The 23,106-nt window shown below is 38.4% G+C and overlaps 1 protein-coding gene across 2 annotated transcripts in view; it reads left to right on the top strand.

Annotated features, from left to right (window-relative positions):
• MERTK (MER proto-oncogene, tyrosine kinase) overlaps positions 1-23,106 on the top strand; it is a 68,058-nt gene that overhangs the window by 34,882 nt on the left and 10,070 nt on the right. The window contains exons 9-15 of one of the 2 annotated variants that reach the window (XM_088148422.1): positions 8,025-8,178; positions 12,453-12,609; positions 16,718-16,803; positions 18,450-18,545; positions 20,065-20,145; positions 21,338-21,430; positions 22,691-22,806. In XM_088148422.1, the coding sequence (XP_088004548.1) occupies positions 8,025-8,178; positions 12,453-12,609; positions 16,718-16,803; positions 18,450-18,545; positions 20,065-20,145; positions 21,338-21,430; positions 22,691-22,806 (783 nt within the window). The remainder of the gene's footprint in view (positions 1-8,024; positions 8,179-12,452; positions 12,610-16,717; positions 16,804-18,449; positions 18,546-20,064; positions 20,146-21,337; positions 21,431-22,690; positions 22,807-23,106) is intronic. The other variant, XM_088148419.1, reaches the window with a different exon arrangement.

The raw sequence follows: 23,106 nt of genomic DNA, 5'->3' as shown, positions 1-23,106 counted from the left end.
AAGGATTTTTTTAACTTGCACAACTGTCAGCATTTTAGGTAGCATAAGGAATATCATATTATGAACATATGCTTATGAAAGAAGCTGCTTTATCAAGAATCAGGATATGTCCATCTAATTATGCCTTCTATTCTGTGACCAGCAACAGCTTTTCAGAATCTCAGGCCAAGATCTTTTTCCTTCCCCTACAGGTGATCTTAGCCAAAAGGCCGAGAAATAATCAGATGTGGATCACTTTATATGAGTTTTGTTATTTTTTTGTGTCTCATGCTGTATGATATAAAAGAGGAAGTGATCAGTACAAAATTGTGTTTTAATATTAATTGTTCTTCCAGGAAAGTATGATGGACGAGGTTTACTTAGATATATGCTTAAAATATTGCGTTGTTGTTGAACATTAAAGTGCTCTGTGTATATATACACACACATACCCTCGCATACGATTGTGTGGAAGTTCATGTACATGTATGAGATCAGGATTCAGAAGAGCTAGGTGACAGGCTGCTGGTCCAGGACCCGCTATGATTTTGATTTGACTTTGCAAAGATCTATTTTCAGTTTGGAAAACCCAGTGAGAACAGTGCAGATGTAAAAGCTCTGCTTTCTGTCAAGGGATACATAGTGTGCCAATTGTTCACGGGGCTAAAGCAAGTGATAGGGGGCTAGTGTCAAGAACAGTGGGCCATTCTCTTTCTTCCTGGTAACTCCTTTTCTGTTTTTCTCTCTCTCTCTCTGAGATCCTCTTTCCTCACACAGCAAGATGCCTTGAAAAGAACAGGTAGCTCTTATATAGGGTGACCAGACTTCCCGCAAAAGAAGACATGTCCTCCGTTTTGTCTTCATGTCCTCTGTCCAGCAGGCATAGCCTTAAAATCAAATATTGTTCAGCTTTTTGAGTCTCTCTTCCTGAGCAGTTTTTCTTCATGGTGCAGTGCTTCCCTAATAAGTGCTAACTGCAAGTTAACAAACTTAGTTCTGTGATTTAGTCCTTGGGTTATGATGGAAATTGGAACTGGGATTGCCGTCACTGAGTGATGCGGTCATAAAGCAGAACATCACATGACCACATTGCTTAGCAACAGAAATCCCAGCAGTCCCAGTTGCCATGGTAACCCCAGGACGCATGGGCATTAAGCAGGAAGAGTAGAAGTCTCAGGTAGGGAATGCAAGGGGGTGCACAAGTGGTGTGGGTGGGTGCTAGGGAGTGCAAGCAGGCCAGTGGGGGCCGCAGACAGACTGGCAAGGGCTGCAGGCGGACACTGGGGAGTGCAGGCAGGTGGGGGGTGCTGGGAAGTGCAGGTGGGCCGGCTGGGAGCTTGTACTCCATAGCAGGGCTCCTTGGGAGAAAAAGTGACAAGTGACTTACAGGTGCAACTTGCGACCTTCCCTGCTGGCTTCCCCATTGACTTTGCATGTAGGAAGCCAGCAGCGAAGGTCACAAATGGAGATCATGTGATCAGATCGCAATCACATGACCATGGGGATGTTATGACAGTTGCAATTTCATGGAGCAGTCATAACTCCCCCTCATTCAGTGCCATCATAATTTTGAATGGTTGCTGAATGAGTAACTGGAGGACTACCTGTACTTGATTAATACCCTCCCATGGGCTTGTCTGCTGCCTGAAATTGACAAGACTGTAATCACACTGAACACTTTTGCCTCCTAACTGCTGTAGCACATACCTGCTATTGAAAAATCAGTCTTACTGATGCTGGAAAAAGTAATTTCATATACATGTAGGCCTAAGTACTTTGGGGTTTGGTTTTGGTTTTTTTTGACAGTTTTTCACTGTAATCCTTTGAGTTAGGTTGGCCACTCATGTTCCGCAGAGCTGGTATGAACTCTATTTTCTGAAGCAAATTCCTTACCATAAAGGATATCATGGTGAATGGTAACCAATTTCTCTCTTATTCTATTTAGGAAGTGACTGTAGTCCTTGTTTTACAGGGAATTGTTTAGCATTAATCAGATTAAGTTGGTGCTGACCTCTCCTTTAACTATGGTTAAAGGGAAATGAGTCCCTTGGAGGCTTCCAAACTAACTTCAAAGGCAGCCCCATGAAGATCATAATGCAGTAATCCAAACACAGGATGATAAGGGCATAAGTCACTGTTCACTTTTAGATGTGTTTTGTGGCTGTGCTTTTCAAAGCACTATATAAAGCCAGTTGAACCTGAAGATCTTGCGTAGCTGGAGATCTTCCCTCAAAGACTCTTTGCCTCTGAGTGGACCATCCACAGTGTTGTGTTAAATATATCTTACAACAGAGAAACAACAGCTGTGCTAGTGAAACAAAGTTTTCTGGGTAAGCAGGAAAAAAAGTTGACACTTGCTTTTTTAATTTCCACCTCTCTGCCCCAGATGATTTTATTTATCTTAAATTGACTTTTCTAACTGAAAGTTGTAGCACAGAAGATATATTGTACATTCATTACACATCCTTTGCATATCTGCTCAGAGATTATCACACTGAACTACTTAAATATCTATACATTTTCCATAAATGATTATTTATGCTTGTTTTCTATGAGACTTCAGCTTTCTGTTCCCTTTTTAAGTGGTTTATTTTTAGGATTTAGAAATCACAGCCCAAAGACACTGAAATCAGCACAGTAGTGTTATGGTCTTCTGACTAGTACAGAGCAGAGACGCTAACTCATCAACTTATATTACAGATGGCAAGCTAAAGGTTACTTCCCTGATCCTCGGAACAAGATAAATCTATAGTATGTGTCTAACTTTTCTGATAAAACATGCAGTGCCACAATTTTTTCATATATGGCTTTATCTTTTAATATAGTTCTGCCCCAAATCCTTTTGTGGCCTGACCAACAGCAATACATTAACTGGTAAAGTAGTCAACTGGACTGGCAACTGAAACTGATTTGGACACTAGTGACAATTTAGCCTTCTCTACGGCATTTAAATAAAAGTTTAGGGAATTCTGGGCAACTGTGTGGTTCATAGAGCTTTGGTCACCAATACTTCACCGCTGTTCCCTGCCTGAAGAGGCTGCCCCATTCTCCAATTGATAGGGCTCAGCCAGAAGCACCCACAGGATCCAATGCTTTTGTCAAAAGATAAAAACAAGTATTGCATTGTTGTAACACTCATTTTGTCCTTTGCCCCTCCCTTGACCCATTCTGCGGACACTTCTGGGCTCAGTCTGTTCTCCAGTGTAATAAAGTTATCTCTGTTATTTGTTTTTCATCAGTATATAAGAACGTTAAGTCATGTGTCAAGTGAAGCATTCTTAAGTAAGCCTTTCCAAAGGTTTAGTTGGCTTTTAAGAAGAGGAGGAATGTTTTAGGCAGAAAAATGTTTTAGACAAGATGGAGATGTATGCATTATACATTTGTATATGTACTGCTAATCTTAACATTTTTAAGAGATTGGAAATGGGACATACGGTAGGTGACTCTAACCATTCTAATTTATAAATTATGGTATATGGCTTGTTATGTGCAAAGAGTCCATCATGACGGCTGATGTGGGTCTTCTGGGCTGTGTGGCCGTGTTCTGGAAGTTTTGGTTCCTAACGTTTTGCCAGCATTAACCCACAGAACCTCCCCCCCCCAACAGGCATCCTCGCTGATCTCTATAAATACCCACAAAAGGGTTACATCATCCTGGGCACAGAGAGAACCGCTCCTGTCCTCTGAAGATGCCGGTCACAGATGCTGGCGAAACGTTAGGAACCAAAACTTCCAGAACATGGCCACACAGCCCGGAAGACCCACATCAGCCATCGTATTCCGGCCGTGAAAGTCTTTGACAATACACAGTCCATCATGATTTCTTCAATAACCTGTGGTTTAAATTATAGGTAATGATTAAAATCTCTTCAAGAGAATGAGATGCTGGAGCAGGTACATGACTTGGGGAGGGGGGAACATAAAGTCCAATGATCTACTTTCCATCTATTCTCCTGTTTACAGATTGAGACTTCTACCAGCCTGTTGTATAGTTATGTGATTTCAGGACTACAGTTTTTAATGAGCTAATACTTGCTAATCAACTTGCTAATACTTGACTGAAGCATATTTCTGCAATATAAATGTTCCCATGGTTAAGCCTGAAGGTTCCTTCCTCCTTCAAGGGGCAATGTAGCCTCAGTGCCAGTCTGGGTTCTCCTTCAGGAATTGAAAGTTGTGACATCATAGCACTGCTACCCTGTTAAAGACTGGGAGAGAAAATTCCCTGGTTGGATATGCATGACATATTGGATTGCAAACTAGCCAACCATATTTTACCCTAGATATTGTGTGAGCCAAACCCATGCAGTTAATTTATGTTTCAGTGTGTCATATGGAGTCAGAAAACTGGGTTAATTAAGTCAACTGTGGTTCAATTAATTGTGGATAAGTGTAGGGGTAGAATATAGTCATTTTGCAGCAAGAAAGATTATGTATGCTGCCCAGAGTCACTATGTGAGATGGGTGGCTATATAAATGTGATTAAATAAATAAATAAGAAAAAGACAGCAGGACAATGCTTGGCTACAAAACTCATTCCCTATTATATAGCACTGATAGTTGGAGAAAGCTTGCCCTGAAGCCCCCAGATGAATTTTGATACAGTTTTAGTTGTTCATTGTCCATGATTGTTAACAGTTGGGACGAGGAGGTAATATAATGGACACAATATTTCTGAATTTGATGGGATTACATATCGTTGAATCAGAGTCACCTCCAAAGAACAAAATCAGCCTGTCGGGAAAAAATCCAGATGCTATTGCTTTCCTGCTAATTACATGTTTCCAATTAGGTTTATTTTTTCTTAATGTAGACAACATTTAAAAACAGCATCCCCCCATCTGCATAAACACTTTTTGTGATATATTCTATGGCAACTTTAAGAATGGGCTGCAGGCACTTCCCATAAGAGGCTTTTGTCCTGCAGTAGGGACTTAGAGTTCATCAGCCAGGTTACAGATGATTGGGTTGCTCTTGTGTTAATAATGCCCTTTGTCACTTACCTGCTAGAAGTTTGGAGTGGTAGTGGTTCCTAATTTAAGGCAACACCTACACAACAACAGAACAGACTGTTGATTCATCATTTTGCAACTCCTAAACGTCATTCAGTTTTAGGGTTGCCATATCTGAATTTCATCCAGCATAGCAAAATGAATTCTGACAATTACTGGATCACACCTCACAGTAAGCCATAGTTTACTTAATCATAATTTATGAATAAGACACAATTGGCTTGGTTCATACATCATGCTAAGTCATAAATCAGTGATCTGCACTTTTTTTTAGTGTTTGCTTGGTACATTCACAACTTTGAGATTATGTTGTGAATACTCTCACAGTACGGTTGTCCTGTTCTATGTGGCTGGTCACAAAACACCCATTTATCAGAAGGCAAACTGGTGAAGTTGCTCCCTGCTGTCCACCCACTCTAGCCCCTCAGGAGCCTCTCTCTAACACTTAAGTCGTCTTTAAACTATGCTTTAAAGCAGTCCAGCTTTTCTCAGCCTTCAATGCGAAACTGAAAAAAAAAGTGCTGCTGCTTTAAGGAGTCGGTACTTCCTGTGACTGTTGAAACAGCAGCACCTTCTTTCAGGCTACTAGTATGGAAGAATTCATGTGAACTCTGAAGCGCTTCTTCCAAATCATTTCTGAAGCGTGCGCAACAACCCTTTCAGTTTCCCATTGTGTTCTGGACAGATGGATAAGTTCCAAATAGAGCTCTGAACTGCAGCCACTGTTTCTAAGAAATAAACCAAACCCAAAGAGATCACACGATGGTTTAGAGCAGTGTTTCTCAACCTTGGCAACTTTAAGATGCGTGGACTTCAACTCCTGGAATTCTGGGAATTGAAGTCCATGCATCTTAAAGTTGCCAAGGTTGAGAAACACTGGTTTAGAGTGATGTGGGAATCCAGCCACAGAATAAAGGTATTTACTGTACTGTAACGACAGTGAGACTTGGGTAAAATGGAAAAGTCTGCACATCCATTTTAATTAAAAAATTATACCAAATTATTGGTCAAGGAATGATCTATAGCATATACTTTATTTTGCAGTCTTACCCACAAAGGGGTATGTCCCACTGAACACAGCAGAACTTAATTTTGAACATTCACCATAAAAGGATATTTTATCACAATATCTTATGAAGTTATTCTGGATGCATTAAATAAAGATGCAATTATTTAAGCTGACATAACCTAACTACTCCTATTTTGTTATACTTTTCCTAGTAATGGCCAGCCTCTCCTTTTGTTACAGGTTTTTTGTTGTTTTTTTTTACTTATGCCCCTTTTTGAAATATCTCTGACAAATTCACTCTGTCAGGGCTGCAGCCTTAGTCATGTTTTGCCTAGTTCCTGTTTACAGAGAAATTTATACCAGTTTAATCCGTATCGGCTCTGCCCCTTGAGCTTGTTGCCAGGCTAAGCTACTGACATGCTAGTCTGTCAGCTGCGTTGTGAGTCACAGAAAATGTGGAGGGTGGGAACTAGGTGACAATTTACTTGGAGGTGGTGCCTATTGTTTGGTGTTTTTTTCCCTCCAGCTCTTCAGCTGATTCATAAGCTCTACAGGAAATTATAGTGAATTTACAGGAACAGAAATCTCTTATTTGAATTGGGCATGCTAATGCTATCAGATGGAACCCGCATCCAGCTGGGAGGATGATGTGCCAGTTTGCACGGCTTCTGTTTGATGCTATTATAACTGCAAGTAGATGAAATCTCCAAATGCCCATTTCATCACAAAAGGCGTTCCGTAAGGGTGACATTTAAGGCAGAAAAAGGATATAACTTAAATATTTCTTTGATTCCTTTGTGTATACTAAAATCCCAATTTAGGAGCTAGTAGTAATTGAAATAATATTCTCATTGACTATATGCTACAGTAGTGCTTCTCAGCCTTAGCAACCTTAAGATAGGTGGACTTCAACTCCCAGAATTCCCTAGCCAGCCATGCTGACTGGGGAATTCTGGGAGTTGAAGTCCACATATCTTAAGGTTGCTAAGGTTGAGAAACACTGCTATACAGTATTAAGTATTTGACATTTTCAGATCATTAATAAGTGCTCTTGCCAGGTTCATCTTGTGCATGTTTATATAGGAATAAGTCCTATTTTGCTCAATTGGACTTTCTCTCAAGTAAGTAGGCAGAGGTTGCACACCAGCACAGGATATTTATCAAATGAACATGGGCAAATATCTTTATTATGATATTAGGCTGTCTTAAGGCTCTGTCCATTTTCTTTTTCTTTTTTTCCCCTTCTCTTCCCTTCTCTTCTCTTCTCTTCTCTTCTCTTCTCTTCTCTTCTCTTCTCTCCTCTCCTCTCCTCTCCTCTCCTCTCCTCTCCTCTCCTCTCCTCTCCTCTCCTCTCCTCTCCTCTCCTCTCCTCTCCTCTCCTCTCCTCTCCCCTCCCCTCCCCTCCTCTTTTCTCTGGCCTGTTTTCCTATTTTGTAGAAATTGGGTCTGTTACTTTTTGCTTCTTTTTTAAATAACACACCAGGGATCGGTTTAAATGACACATCAGTCCAACCATCAGGGATCACAGCATTAGCATGATGGAAGCAAACAAGAGATTTTCTGTCTTTGTAAAGGCAGGGTAGGGTAGGGAGGAAAGAAAACTGAACATGGAAAAAGAAAAAAAGCAATTGTACAAGCTGTTTTCCACAACATGTTTTGTTTGTTTTTGTTATTAAGTTATACTGTCTTAATATTTTGTCTTTGACAGTCAGATGACAGATTTGTAATGAGTTGGTGCACAGCTATTTAGTCTGTTACAATGGGGAAAAATTTAGCTCGAGTTCCAAACAGCAATTATATGGATTTAAATAAATTATTGTCAGCTTTTTCATTTTTCCCATCTGGTGCTTGAAGTACTGTATTTACCAAGGCACTTACTGTACATAAATATATAGTTACTATATTGGCATTAGCAAGTATCTGTTAAAGTAAGCAAATAAGGACAAACATTTTATGTGCAAATCTGTCAGGTTCCTGTGAAATTTATCCATTAGGTAGAATGAGAATTTCTTTTCTCTTTGCAGATGAATTTCTCTTCCCATTCCAGTAAGGATATGAATGCTATCCATATTCCATTTGTGGCCACAAATGCCACCTGTGTAGTGCAAGTCGCTGCTGTTACTAATGGAGGAGTTGGGCCTTTCAGCGACTCGGTAGCCCTTTTCATTCCAGGCAATGGTAAGTCTGATTAATGCCACAATATGAGTTAACTTTGAGAACAGAAGTAGTGCAAAATAACACTTTTGGAGCACAACCAATCCAAATTCTAGTCATGTGGCCACAGTTTAACAATAGAGCACTAGCTTTTTATATGAAAAGCTTCAAATTCAGTATGAATTCAAGTCCTCAGCATCTATACTGCTGTCAGTGATCTGTTTTACATGAGAGATTCCAAGAAGACACAAGTTAGAGAAGCCATATAGGTTAACTCCAGGAAATGAGAGAGTGCCTGGAAATTGCCCTGAATTTTATGGGGAAAAATGTGTGTGTGTGTGTGTGTATGTGCGCGTGCGCCTTTGAGTCAGTGTTGACTCCTGGCACCAGCCTGGACAGGTCCCTGCAATTTTCTTGGCAAGATTTCAGAAGTGGCTTGCCATTGCTTTCTTCCTAGGGCTGAGAGGGAATGACTGACCAGGTCACTCAGCTGGCTTCAAGGCTAAGGCAGGACTAGAACTCCTGGTCTCCTGCTTTCTAGCCTGGTGCCTTAACCACTATACCAAACTGGCTCTCATAGAAGAAAAGTAGGGGATAAATATTAAGAACAATAACAACAACTTGGAACTCCACAGGAGAAAAAGGTTGCTGTGAGAGAGCAGCTCTCTCTATACAGATATTGTGGCTAAGAAATGTGATAATGCACATCTGTGCAGTTTTAAACTGAACCATATATGGCTCAAGTATCTCTTCAAGTCCTTTTTTCAAGATGGAATCATGAACTCTCTTCTTTCTTCTGCTCAGAAGAGAGTCCTGTTACAATAAAAGTAAAATGGATGGATGTCAATTCTACTGTCTCCTTCTGTGGTTTCCTGGATATTTTGGTAATGAAATTTTGGAATGTTACATGTTACTATAAAATATTCCAATTATGTGAGGACAAAAGGAGCTTTCTTCAAAGAAGACAGTCAAAGACAGTAGTTTATGCACATTCCAGAAATCCAAACAGGAAGGACAGTAGAAGGCAAAATACATCAGTGCCACTCTGGAATCAGGGTGAAATAAAACAGAATAATTATTATGGGTGGGTGGGTGGGTGGGTGGGTGGAAGGAAAGGAAGGAAGGAAGGAAGGAAGGAAGGAAGGAAGGAAGGAAGGAAGGAAGGAAGGAAGGAAGGAAGGAAGGAAGGAAAACGTGGACATTCTAGAACTCAATGTTGCAGCATTCTTTGCTAATGGATGTGTTTGATAATAAATGTGGCTTATGATTTAGCTGAGTCTTTTTAAGCAAGAATACATTATATTGCATAGCAACGTAAATTAAAACTTATGTGAAGAAAATTAATAGCTTTCTGAGCTAAATCAAAATGTTCTTCTGTTGCATACATCCATTTTGCTTAAAATTCAGCATAGCTCTAAAAATAGGGACTCTTCTGTATTTCTCCATCTTGGCAGAGAGACAGTGAGAGACATACTTCATCAGCTGATTAATTCTTGAACATCAGGACTGGAGCCAGCCTTTCTTACCAGAAAAAGGCTTTTAGATGAGACTTCAGAGGAGTAAATTAGCATTTTTTTTCATGAACAACGTAAACCCCTATAAATATGTTGCCAGACATCAGAGATTTTTATATTAGGCAGCACAGATGAACTGTGACCCTCCAGATGTTGCTGGTTGGGACTTTCAGGAGGTGGATTAATGGAACTTTCTCCTAGGCCGTGGGTATAAGATCATGGCCTCAGGTAGCAAATTTGATATAAGTTTCTATTCTGTTTAGTAAGACTTACTTTTAGTAAACATGCATAGGACTGTGGTGCTAGTAACTCAATATTGTTAGAAACAGATGTGTCTTATAAGAACAATTGTTCTGAATCCAGAAACACTTTTTATAGTTAATATATTTCTTAAATATATTCCTTAAATTAATATTTAGCCTCTTTAATACTCTATCAAATTTAAAGCCTTAATAGGGATGGTATTCTTGAAATATCATCCTGAGCCAGGAAGAATCTTGAGTGGGAGACCAAATATGTAGAATCTGGGCAGAAAATAGCCAATGTTTCTTAAATAGACATTTTTGCTCCATGCACTCCCATGTACATCAACCCATTTATAGATCTATCACAAGTAACACTGCATTAACAATCTGTTTTCATAAGCAGAAGTTGGAACAACTCTTTCATAAGAGGTGAAATCTACATGAGCAGCATGTTTAACTTATCGCTGCTCTGTCTTCCTGGGTGTCACCACTTGCCACAATTTAAAAATCTGCGTGAGCATTTGGGGGCTGGGGGAATTAGCTCTCTAATAGAATGTATGAACTGGCTCATAAGAAACCATATATGTGTGCATACTTATATATGTAGGTATGTATGTATGTCACATTATTAAATCAATGTCTGCTCTAGGTTGTTTTTAGTAAACAATATATAAATTATTTTAAATGCAGTTAAGTAATACAAAAATATAAAAATATTGAAAGCAGAGCCATTTTGTCCTAACTAAAATGCTTCTGAAATAATACCGTCTGAAATAAGTGGTAAGGAAATGAGGTACATCTGTATCTGTGGGAAGGAAGTCTGGCATCCCGACTGAGTCTCTTCTCTTGATTGGTTGAAACATACTTCAGGAATAATTACTGAATCAAGAGAGGTGTTCTGTTGTGTTAACCCAGTTGCTCCTTGAAACATTAATCCAACTAGCTCAGAGTATGTAAATCTAATGAATTAACCTAGCTGTGTCAATTCTGTGTCAACCCCCAGTATTGCTGAGAGTCAGGCAGCATAGTAACAACAGCGACAGCAATTCAAGGTGTGTAAAAATTGTTTATGAGAATCTGCTGACCCCTTCCCTGAGTAACCTGTTCATTAATTCCATGACTGAATCAGCAAAAAACTCTGACAGTCACGTCCCCAAATTAGCAGGCTGCAAAATCTCAATATTGCTGTATGCAGACAATGCAGTCCTTATTTCTCATTCTCCCATAAGGCTTAAAAAGGTAGTGAATGCTATAGTACAATATTTTAAGGAAAATAGGTTGGTGTTAAACTTCCAAAAGTCTAACATTACAGCCTTTTCCAAAAGAGTCAAAATTCAAAGATGGAACATAGAGGGGAAGCCAAATGAACAAGTTCACATCTTCAAATACCTGGGAGTGGGTTTCCACTCCAAGGGAACATGGAGGGCCCATCACCATTATGTCTCTTACTTGGTATTAAGATCTGCAAATGCCAGCAAATTATTCTATTTTATTATAGGAGGCGAATTAATATTGGCTGCTTTGAAGCTTTGCAAGCTAAAATCTTAGCCCAAGTATTGTATGGAGCCCAGGTGGGCCTTTATGCTAGGAATAATGCCCGCAAGGTCCTCCAAGCTAAATTTCTAAGATCTGTACTTGCAGCATCCAAAGGGGTTGCCAATGCCCTCTTTGGGTTAGAAATAGAGGTGCCTAATATTGAGGTTAGGGCGTGGAGATTGATGTTAAACCACTGGCTGAAGGTCCAATTTCTCCTCTCAGGACTGCTCTAATTAATAATGACTGATGACTGCCCCTTAAGCTGGAACAATGTCATAGAACAAAACTTGTGGGTTATTGTCAGAATTTCTGTGAACCTTGGGCTATGACCATACCAAACACACACTTCTCCAAAAATTTAACAACCTCAAATTTTAAGCAGCAATAAATAGTTTGTCGCAGGATTTCGTTGACAAAGGGCTTTTGGGAAACAACCAATCACCTCTCCTCATTGATATTCCCCAAACTAAGGAGAGCTTTTTTCTGGGCAAGGCACAATGTTTTGCCTTCAACATAACTACAGAGAAGATATTCTAAAATCCCATTTGAGAAATGTGTTTGCCCATGTGGAATTAGAGATGTTGAAACCATCCAATCCGTGTTATGTTATTGTACTATCTATATTCTGCCTTTTTTACATCAGAACCCTGGGCAACCTGACCATACTTATATGTTTAACCTTTTTTCAGATTGTAAATCATTTATAACTCAAACCATAGCAAAATACTGTGCAGCAGCCATGAAAATCAGGCATCAGTTACTGAAATGTCTCCCACAGTTGTAACATACTTTTCATATCAACTATCACAATTACCTGTAGTGCTCTACTTTTCACTGTTTTTAGCTGTTTTCAGTTGCACCTTTTATCTCTGACCTTTGGCTATAATAAAGATTTGTTCATTCATTCATCCACTCATTCATGTGAATCCACAAATAATGCCCTCCCCCCAACTATAACAAGATGGCAGTCTCCTTTTCTCTGTAACTTGTCTTATTCTTATAGGTCTGATATCTGTTGCACCTTCTACAACGCTAGCATCTAGAAATACAGATTCACTTACAATAATCCTTGGATTTATATGTGGAGTTGTCATCATTGGGCTAATCCTGTACATATCTGTGATTATCAGGAAAAAAATTACAGAGGAGACCAAATTTGGGTAAGTGCCTAAACAAAAACATAAGATTAGTAACTCAATCCTTGAAATGTGGTTTCTAAAATTTTATTCCCATGTTAATCTGCAGTTTTTTGATGGGTGATGGAGCACTAGTTACAGAAACACTCCTCCATATAGCTGACATTCATGTCCACCTTCCATGATCAAATGGATCCATTCCATGTAGCATTGCATTTCCTAGCCAGAGATTACGGGAATTGAAATCCAATACATTTAGAGAGTGAGAGTTAGAAAGTGGCTGATCCTCAGTGTTTGCAATTCCCTATGGCGAAAGCTACTTCTGAACTCTACACTAAACAGGATCTTTGAATAAAGGACACCGGGAAATGAATTATTATATTGAATTTGGTTTAAAATCCAGGTTTGGCCCAAGACTAAATATTGGGCTGCAGTCCAGTGTAAGTTCTGTTTTGAATATAGTGGAACTTACTTCTGAATAATCACACGTAAGAGTGCTATGCTAATGCCCTTAATTCCTCATCTTTGTATTGGAAATAACAATTACACAGCTAACCAAGCTGAACAACCTAACTCAAAGGTTGTTCGTGTAGGGCCAAAGTTCTTCGAATGTTAAGTGTGGTAAAAAAAATCCGATTTAGCCAAAGTGAGATGCTGTTAAAATGGAAGATGTCAGCATGTCTGTTTAAAAATACATTCCAGATTAGTATACTAACAACTGCAAGTTGTGAGCACTGATTTTCTTTTCTTTTACTAAAATCATTAAAATTAGAATAAGATAAATGTTGCTTTAATGATATTTGAAAAAGTAATAAGAGAAAATACAGGGGGAATTCATATAATCAGCAGGTTTAGATAACAGAGGTCCTACTGTACAGAATGTTTGGGAAGCATGATTCATTTGTGCATGGGATTAGAAACAGCTTTGTACACACTAAGTGACTTAATCTCTCGTTGGTACTTTCACTGCAAAATACTCCATATCGGTAAACTCTTGACCTTTCTATTCCATTTTCTCAAACTGATGTCCCCTCCAATAAATTGGTAAGATGTATATTTGCCTTTGAGACCCAGCTTGGTGTAGTGGTTAAGGCACCAAACTAGGAACCAGGAAACTCTGAGTTCTAGTCCTGCCTTGGACATGAAGCCAGCTGGGTGACTTTAGGTCAGTCACTCTCTCTCAGCCGTAGGAAGGAGGCAATAGCAAATCACTTCCGAAAACTTTGCCAAGAAAACTGCAGGGACTAGTCCAGGCAGTCACGAGGAGTCAAGAATGACTTAAAGGCACAAGAAAGAAAGGTTGCCATTGCAGTCCTAGAAAAGGATTGCTACATTGCAATCCACAAATCCAACTGTACTTTTAAATGTACTTCCATGCATCAGGAAGCAAGGCAGTTCCAAAATTGCCTGTAGTTCTTCTTCTGCTCCTCCAGTCATCCACTCCTTTTCCTACTATCTCCGTCCCATGAGAGTTCTTATTTCAGAAAGCAAGGACTGAGTGATAGTACAGAGAAGAAAGGAGTGGGAGATCCTGCTGCTACGTCATCTCTTGCTATTTGTAGCCAGATTTTGCAAGTTGACAGTCCTAGGTCTTGTGGGTTTTTCTATACAACATTCCATGAAAGAAATCAAAAGATGACGTAAAGGAAGGAGTTCTCTAGCTTGTTGAGATTGTTTCTTTTTCTGACTTGACATATGGAAAGTTCTGGGGAAATTCTTTATTATATAGCTGCTAAAATTCTAAGATAGTTAAGTGTTTTTAACATGGTAACATTTTAAGATTTATAGAGTTTTGTGGGTTTTGGAATATTGTTTCTAACTGAATTTGTGAAAGAAATTCTTTTAAATGAGGGTCAGATACAGATTGAAGCAACAAAGCCAAATGTGCATACCATGCTAAGGTATGCTTTTTAAAACCATGGTTTGTTGAATGAGCCTGAGTTACTGAATTCACAGATTGTGCTAAACTATACAGGTAGTCCTTGACTTACAACCACAATTGGGACTGGAACTTCCAGTGCTAAGTGATTCAGTTGTTAAGTGAGTTGCGCCCAACTTTACAACCTTTTTTGCTGCAGTCTTTAAGCAAATCATGTGGTTGTTAAGCGAGTCCAGCTTCCCCCACTCACTTTGCTTGTTGGAAGCCCCCTGGCAAGGTTGCAAATGGTGATCATGTGGCCCCAGGATGCTGCAACCATCATAAATAAGTTGCCAAGCGCCCACATTTTGATCACATGACCGCAGGGACACTGTGATGGTTGTAAGTATGAGGCCTGGTCATAGGTCACTTTTTTCAGCACTGTCCTAACTTCAGATGGTCATAAACAAATGCTCGTAAGTCAAGGACTACCTATAAAGTAATTTGTCTGCATTTAGCTTAGCCAAACAAAGAGACTTGTGCTACCTTCATAATTTATTTTGGCATTACCTTTATTGCACCTGATTCTGCTGCTTCAAGTACATCTGTATTTTCAGGGCAATGTACACATAGATGTAAGAAGTATCAGCACTGAGATCAGGATGCATTACATAAAATACAGAAGGTGATAATTTCAGTAAAACTTAGATGTATGTAAAGTAATTACAGAGGTCACTCAAAAAATAATCCTTGACAAACTTCCTGGCATTGATAAGCTAATGTGGTGCATCAGCTTAAAAATATGATGGTTATATCCTGTTTCCAGCACATAAGTTTTTGATCTCTAATCTTTTCCAAACTGGGAGGGAGCCACTTTCAGTTATATTATGTGAAGATTGTTTTATATGACCAACAAAGACTTATTGTACTCTCAGTTCACAAACCTTGTGATCAGCTCTTGCCCTTTTCTTTTTAAACTTTTTGAAATAACTAGCTGCTCTAAATGTACCAACAATATTTTTTCATAGCATGCTTCTGGGAATTCAGCTCTGCTGAAATCTTACTGCAAACCATTTTTATTTCTTTAGAGTTATGGAACAGACTGTAGCTACTTCTTCCTTTGTTAGAAAACGGTACATTGTCATATTTTAAATCCTGCTGTAGGTTACCTTATTTAACTGTAGCTCTTTTTAGCAGCATGATACTCTAATAAGAAAGGCTGTGGGCACAATCTCATCTCGTGTGAGCAAACTTTCATTCATGCAGCTGACCTTTCCTTTTCCTTCCTCTCTCATCCCAGAGCATTTTGCTTCCCAAATGGTGACCCGAAGAAGATTTGAGGGCAATGGCAGTAAATGTAGGTGGAGGAAACGGCTCTCCCTCCCTGTCCCAGTGCTGAAGCTGTTCTGTTGACAGAAGGCACTAAGGGGATATAACCTACTGAAATGCTATCTCTTTGTTAGATAAAGATTTCTCTTCCAGTTAGTAAATTGAAATTGTGAAATGAGGGTGTTTTTAAGTTCTGTTTGCTGGACTAAGCTTTCTTCTTAGTATATCAAAGGAAGTTCTTTTGAGTTGACTGGATATGCTGACCCAGTGGATGGTGATCTCAGCTTATATGGGCATTTCCTTCATGGGGCTAATAGTAGCTGGGGAGGGGGTGCGTTTAATGGGACTGTGGATAGAGGAGGAAGGAAGGAGACTCTGCTTTTTGTGAGCTGTAGTCCTGAAACTACTTCTCCACTGGCAGTTTTTAAAACAGAATCTTAATTGCGTACATGTTAATTGTCTTGGCCTCTTTATCTTTCAGAAATTTTTATTTCTTTTTAACATGTTGCAACTGTAAGTCATGAGAGGGAAGTTAGGTAATATATGAAAATGAAAGTTTTAGGTAATACATTGCTATTAATGAACACCATTTTCTAAATGAGTATTTAGAATAGTTTCCCTTCTCACCAAAATAGTTGAATGACTCAGCCTTTCTTTTATATGGTAGTTAAGCTTAATTACTGAGTGTTTATAGAGATAAACGAATGGAAACGAGTGCATTATATAACTCAGTCAGGGGAAAAAATGAAACATGACAGGGAAGGCTGGAATTTCCTTTCCTTTTTCATTGTTTTGATTCAACATGAGCCAAACACCTGCCCATAACAATCCCAAAGGGGGACAATTATTTGCTTTTAATGCAGCTGCAATTCCCTTACTTCCCAAAGAATTCACAGGAATAAAGCGATGGTGGCATTAACATGTTGTATTTCTTTGCCCCACCAGGTATGCTTTTAGCAGGGAAGAGACAGAACTGGCTGTAAATTACAGACCCAAGAAATCTTACTGCCGCAGAGCTGTAGAACTGACGTGTAAGTTTTAGACTGGTATTACAATCTTCTCTTTGATGGGGAGGGAGGGAGGGAGACCACTTACAAAACAGCACTTCTAGGATGATAGGAAGATTATGGACAGATGCATATTCATACACACACACTATATACACATATAAAATCATCAGCTGAATGACCTGCTAACTCAGCCATTCAGCAATGTAAGTAGGTTTCTTGGATCAAACTGAATGACAGGGGAAGTTTTCTCTTCTGGAGAGTTGTCAGACAGAACTTTGAAAAAGCCGAGAACTAATAAAAGCTTATTTCTCAGACAAAGGATGGATACACATCTGCATTAAGCTATAATGTGATCTATTTCATTTTGGCTAGCAGTCATAGATATCTGTTAGAAACCATGATAACAAAATGATGTTGTATGTGTCATGACCTCATGATGCAAATTACATATTTGTGCGATTTTGTAAATGACATCACAACTCACTCATCACTTGCCTCAGCTTTCCCCCTGCAGAGACCCGTATGTGTAAATCAGCCACTTGTAGTACAGTGTATAAATAAACCCAGTCACTGTCTGGGTTTGTACCTCATACTAAACCATGAGTAATTATTAAATAAACCACAATTAGATGGATTTATAGGACTGTAATTATATCTCCTACCTGACAAGGAAAGCCTGTGGCTAGTCACGATGGGTAGAATATTCCAGTACTCAGAATTTTTTTTACTTAAGAAAACATTTCAGCCTGTAACTGAAGAACTGACAGTTTTTGATAGACTCTTTTGGTATGATGTGAAGCATCCTGAAGATGATTGCCCTCTGCACAGAGACAGTCCTCTTTAACCTATTTACCCTCCTGATATTTGGACTTTAAATCTTAGAATGGCAGAGGAATTCTAGGAGTTATACACATCTGAAGGGTGCCCAGGTTGGAGAAGACTGCTTTTAGGCTCTCCCTTGATAACAGAGAGGAGAATTGAATGCCACATTGTAGGACAGAATAATATACAAAAGTCATTGCTTGCAATCTATTTTCTAAACATGAGGAAATTCAGAACTTCCTTTCTCTCCCTCCTGGATCAGGCATTTTCTGTGACATTTGTATGGACTCATATCCCTAACTCATGCTGTTAAAGAGGAAGCCTACACATGCTATATAATTACAAAATTTCCCATCCCAGGAATAAAGTATTCTAAGAAACACCAGAACATTCCATTTCTTTTCTTGATCCAATTTTTCTGGAGATGATCCAACAGTTTTCTAGAAGTAAATCTCTCCCCCCCAAAAAAGGAAATAGTTCATGATGTTCCAGATGTGGTCTTCTCCACCAAAATAGACCATAGCTAGAGAGACCATATCTCTTCACAATGCAGGTGGGAAAAGCCTCTTCTTTGAATGAATTGCCACAGGAAAATTTACCACACATAACACATTGGAGAGAATTGTTCTACATTAATAATTAGGCTTTCTATAAGAAGAAAAGCTTCCCATCCTCTAAAGATAAATATTTAGTTCACAGGTAATCTAAAGTGATACAAAGAAAACCTGTACAGTACTGGGTGCATTTGTGCCCATATGTTGAATAGCTTTAAAACATAAAAGAACAGTTTTCTTCTGCATGATTTGCACTAAACTTTCTATCTTATTTGTACATCATTTTCCTAGTGGGTAGCCTAGGAGTAAGTGAAGAACTTCAGGAGAAACTCCAGGATGTTATGATTGTCCGGAACAACTTGGCACTGGGAAAAATCTTGGGAGAAGGTGAGTAGCATCCATCTGTGCAGCTGTCACAAATGCCAAGCAAGAGATCTCTCCTCACTCTGCATAAGCTGGGTCAAGCAAACTGAAATTCAGTTGGAAAAAGCATTTCAGTTGCAAATTAACTCCTCTAGACCATTACTGACCAGATATGCTCCAAAGAGCTACAGCTTGTGTTAAACAAAATATGTGAGTGCCTTATAAATTAACAAATTAACTTTTATTATATGACTTAGCTTGCTAGTTTGTTACAATCACGGCCAGAGCAACTTAAAAATAAAATAAAAATAATAAAACTTCAAAATTGGAACATTACTGAAAAAATATGGCAGAACGCAGAAAATTATCTTGACATAAAACAATATTCAGACTTTTCCCATTTGAAACAATCATTTATGTTCCATTGTAGCCAGTATTCAGAATCTGGCTACACTACCTGAGTTCTTCACTGCTTGATCAGCTGACAGGAGGTTGATATAGTCATTTGCAGTCCCACCCAAATATCTCTATAGAAGACGCAGTGCAGCCGTACATGAACTACAGTTTCAATTTCCTTTTTATCACATGGTAGATAGAGATGGTGTTCTTTAGAAATGTTGTGAAACCTGCCCTCTTGACAAGCAAGGGGAAGGGAATTACTGCAGGCCAATGGAAAATCTCTTCTGGTATCTTTGAAGGGGCTATTAAACAAATAATGGGCAAGTATAGTGCTTTTTTCTGGTCTCACTGGGATAAAGTAAAATGGGGGTTGGTTGAAATTATTTTGGAGGTCAAAATCTCTAGTATGTTGACATGGCCTGTTCAAAACCCGTTGAGATTACGCATTAAGTGAAAGTACACAACACCTTAGGTTGGAATTTAGTGATTTCTACCAAGGAGACTGACATTTATTTTGAACGGTCAAAGCAATCAAACTAAGTAATACAAATTAAGTTATCTGTTGCACTGGATCAAACCCTTATCAGTTTCCAATGCATGCCCAGCATTGCAGCTTAAATTAAATACTTTGTCTATTAACTAAATCCTCAAAAATGTCATAATTATAGCCTTTTTACTAGCCTATTCTGTGGACCTCTTTTTTTTGTCCTCTGGCAGAGGAAATTTCTGGTGGTTTTGTCCAACCATTTCTTTTGTATAAATGCTGTCCATGGAATGTTTTGATTTTTATCCCCAGTTGGGCTCTGAAGCCAGAAATAAGTCCAAAGTGAGGGGGCAGGCAGAGGGAACAGGCTAGGAGTGACTCTGGAGAAAAGAATTAATGGGCGTGGTAGGGGTTAAGCCCATTTATGTCCTTTCTGCCAATGTTCCAGTGCAGATTTCACCTTTCTTTTTCCTATGAATTTATGTAATCTCAGCAAATGTGGGATAGTTTGACAAGGTGAGGTAAGTATGCTTCATGAAGTTCTTCATTGGCCTGAAAGTAGTTCTTCATTGGCCTGAAAAATCTTCTCAGTCTTGCTAACTGAATTTCATAATGGAATTTTGTGGATGGAGACAAACATAGCATTATTTCTTCATTCAGGGGAATTTGGATCAGTCATGGAAGGGAATCTCAGCAATCCTGATGGAACCACTCAGAAAGTTGCTGTGAAAACAATGAAGTGTAAGTATCAGCTGGTCTCTACAGATCTAGAGTTGTTTGTGCTTAATATTCAGGAGCCTTTAAATACTTACATAATCAAACAATGTTGTAGAGCGTCTCTAAAAAGAGTTCTGGGAAATCCTTTCACAAATCTGCTGGCAGTGATCATGACAAGGCTAATTGTTTTGAGGAATTTTTTCAAAAGGCACAGAGGAGGTAACAGGAGGAGATTAAAAATGAAGAATATCTGTTCGATTTCTCTCAATTATTGAACTAAATAATAATATTATGTAATCTGGAATGCCCCTTGGAATCTTGGAGATCTTAGGGGGATGAAACAGATTATAAAACAGCTGGAGCACAAGTGTCAAAAGTATAAAGATAGGTGTGATTGAACAAAAGTAAAAGCATTATATTGTGGTTTCTATGTGGTAGCTCCATTGTCTCCTTGAGGGGCTCCAATAGAATTGTTTCAAGTGTGCTGAAATTTCTGCTGTACCTCCTAAATATGATAGAAATCATAGAATAGATTTTGTTTATTTTTTGTGAAGATATGGAGAATTCACCAGGAAAGGTGATCAATCAAAAACATTTATTGTTTCTCTCCAATAGAACTGCAAGGTCTTGACTCTGCTAAGATACATCTGAGTCTGTGCCCTCTAGTGACTGCAGTATATTATGACACTATTCATGCCAATCTTTTATTAGAACTTCACTAACAGTGTCAATTTTTTCTCTGAGATCACATAAGGAAAACAGAATCAGATCATGAAATTATCTCAGATTCCATCTTGCATTCAATTCTGTAACCTTTTAGTTTCTAAAATAGATGTTTAGATTTGAGAATATAAGCCTTATCCCAATTTAATCATGGTATGAAATGGTGGTGTTTGCTTATAATTTCAGTGAAACCCAGAAACTTGCCTTGAAACTTTCAAAGTTGCCCACTTTCAGAAATGTGATTGAAGTAACAACTTTCATTTGGCTATGCTGCATTCCTTTGCACCAACCTTTGTATAAAATCATAGGGGACAATGCCAGTCTTAATTTTCACCACGATAACGTACTCATTTATCTAATCACAAGGGATACATGTTCTGTTAGCAGATGCTCAGGACAAGCTAATGCTTCCTTTGAACATGCAAAAAGATGCGTTATATTTAAAGTATTAACTTTTTACTAAACCTTTTTATTTGTTGTACTATGTTTTCAGTGGACAACTTTTCCCAACGAGAGATTGAAGAGTTCCTCAGAGAAGCAGCATGTATGAAAGACTTTGATCACCCAAATGTCATCAAACTTCTTGGTGAGTCAACTAAAAACAGTACTTCTCAGGTAAAAGGCTTTTATTAACAGCCCAATAGAAAGTCATTTCCAAACTCACATTAGGCACTCTTCCTACATACAGATTACATACAGAAAAACTGTAGACACAAGATAATTTGAAGTATGCATCTGAAGATAATCTATGAATATTTCAGAAACTTCCTGAGAATGTTTATAATTGCAATTCACAGCTAATTTATTCTTTGAACTATCACTGAAAATGTCCTTATCCACACTGCCAAAATTGTAGATTAATAACACATCTAATGGGAGACTTTCAACAAGATGTTGCACTATTTGCCTAAAAAGAGTGCTCTTGTTTAGGTTTTCAGCCAAACTCATGAATCATTCTCCAAGATTTAATAATGGATGTGCTGGCTGAGGATTACTAAAAGTATATTTCAGTTTATTTGGAGCACACTAGATTGGGGAAGGTGGACTTACAGAATTTGTCACCATAATGTTCTTATGGCCTAGAGAATTAGACAGAATCAAAGATGATCAACTGTTCATAGCTGTAATAGCTAAACAGAACTACTGCAGTCAAAATCAGTATGTCATTAAATATATTTGCTATGTAAGCAAATATTAGAGGAAGGTGGCTGGATATCTACATCATAAAACCAATCTTCTACATGAAATAAGAAGATAAATCAGCTGGGTTTTTAATCTGTTTTTGCATGGCTGTTTTGTTTTTTCCATACAACTGGAATGTTATTGTACATCTTTATAGTGAGATATTCCTGAACCAGTTCCCTGTTTATAATTTGCTTTAATGAATGAAAGAGATGAATTTGAAACTGGCTGATCTTATAAAGGATACTTTTTGAATGGTTGCTACTTATTATTTTTTTAAAAAATTAGATGGGATGATTTGTAAATATTGTTATGTTGTTATTCTATCTGATGTTACTATACATCAGAGGTCGATATGGCTCTCACTGTGATAATGTTCAGAAATTCATTGAAAACTTGGCTGTTCTTCCAGGCCTTGGGGCAGAGGTTGAGCCCCTATAGGATGTTTTATTGTTATTTAGAGTTTGTCTTCCAGATGTTTATGATCTTTTTATTGATCCTTCCTTTTTTTAAGTGTAATCCACCCAGAATCATCTGGAGTCATGTGGCCTCTAAATTTCAATAAATAAATAAATTGTCGAGAGAGGTGTGCAACTTTAAAAAGTGGTATATGATAAAACTAGATAATGCATTAAAAAAAAATCTTTTTCTTTATTCTTTCCAGGCGTGTGCATAGAACCAAGTTCTCAGGTTCCAAAGCCCATGGTGATTCTTCCATTTATGAAATATGGAGATTTGCATAGCTTTCTTCTTCGCTCAAGGCTTGGAATGGGTCCCCAGGTAAGCAACAATTCAATAGAAAATTACTCTGCATAAAAAGTTGGGAAGCTGGTTAAACAAGGCAAAAATTGTCTCATTTCAGACAAGGATTGATTGTGGAATCTCCTTAACACATAATGGTCTTGTGATCAAGAGTCATAAAATGCCCATTTATCAAACAAACCTCACCAGCTTCTTCAATGTCTTCTCTAGCCTTCCAGAATGCTTTCTATCATGTCAGCTTGTTTTGCCTTTTTTGCTGGGCATTAAAATGTACTTCCAAACAAAGCAATGGGTTGTAGGTTTACATCCTCCAATGTG

The sequence above is a fragment of the Python bivittatus genome, unplaced genomic scaffold (assembly GCF_059951505.1).
Source record: "Python bivittatus isolate LINGU-HERP-01145 unplaced genomic scaffold, Pbiv_v1 ctg000020_np1212, whole genome shotgun sequence".
NCBI lineage: Eukaryota > Metazoa > Chordata > Lepidosauria > Squamata > Pythonidae > Python > Python bivittatus.
The sequence above is the reverse complement of the archived record's forward strand: the minus strand, read 5'-3'. Positions and strand labels throughout refer to the sequence as shown.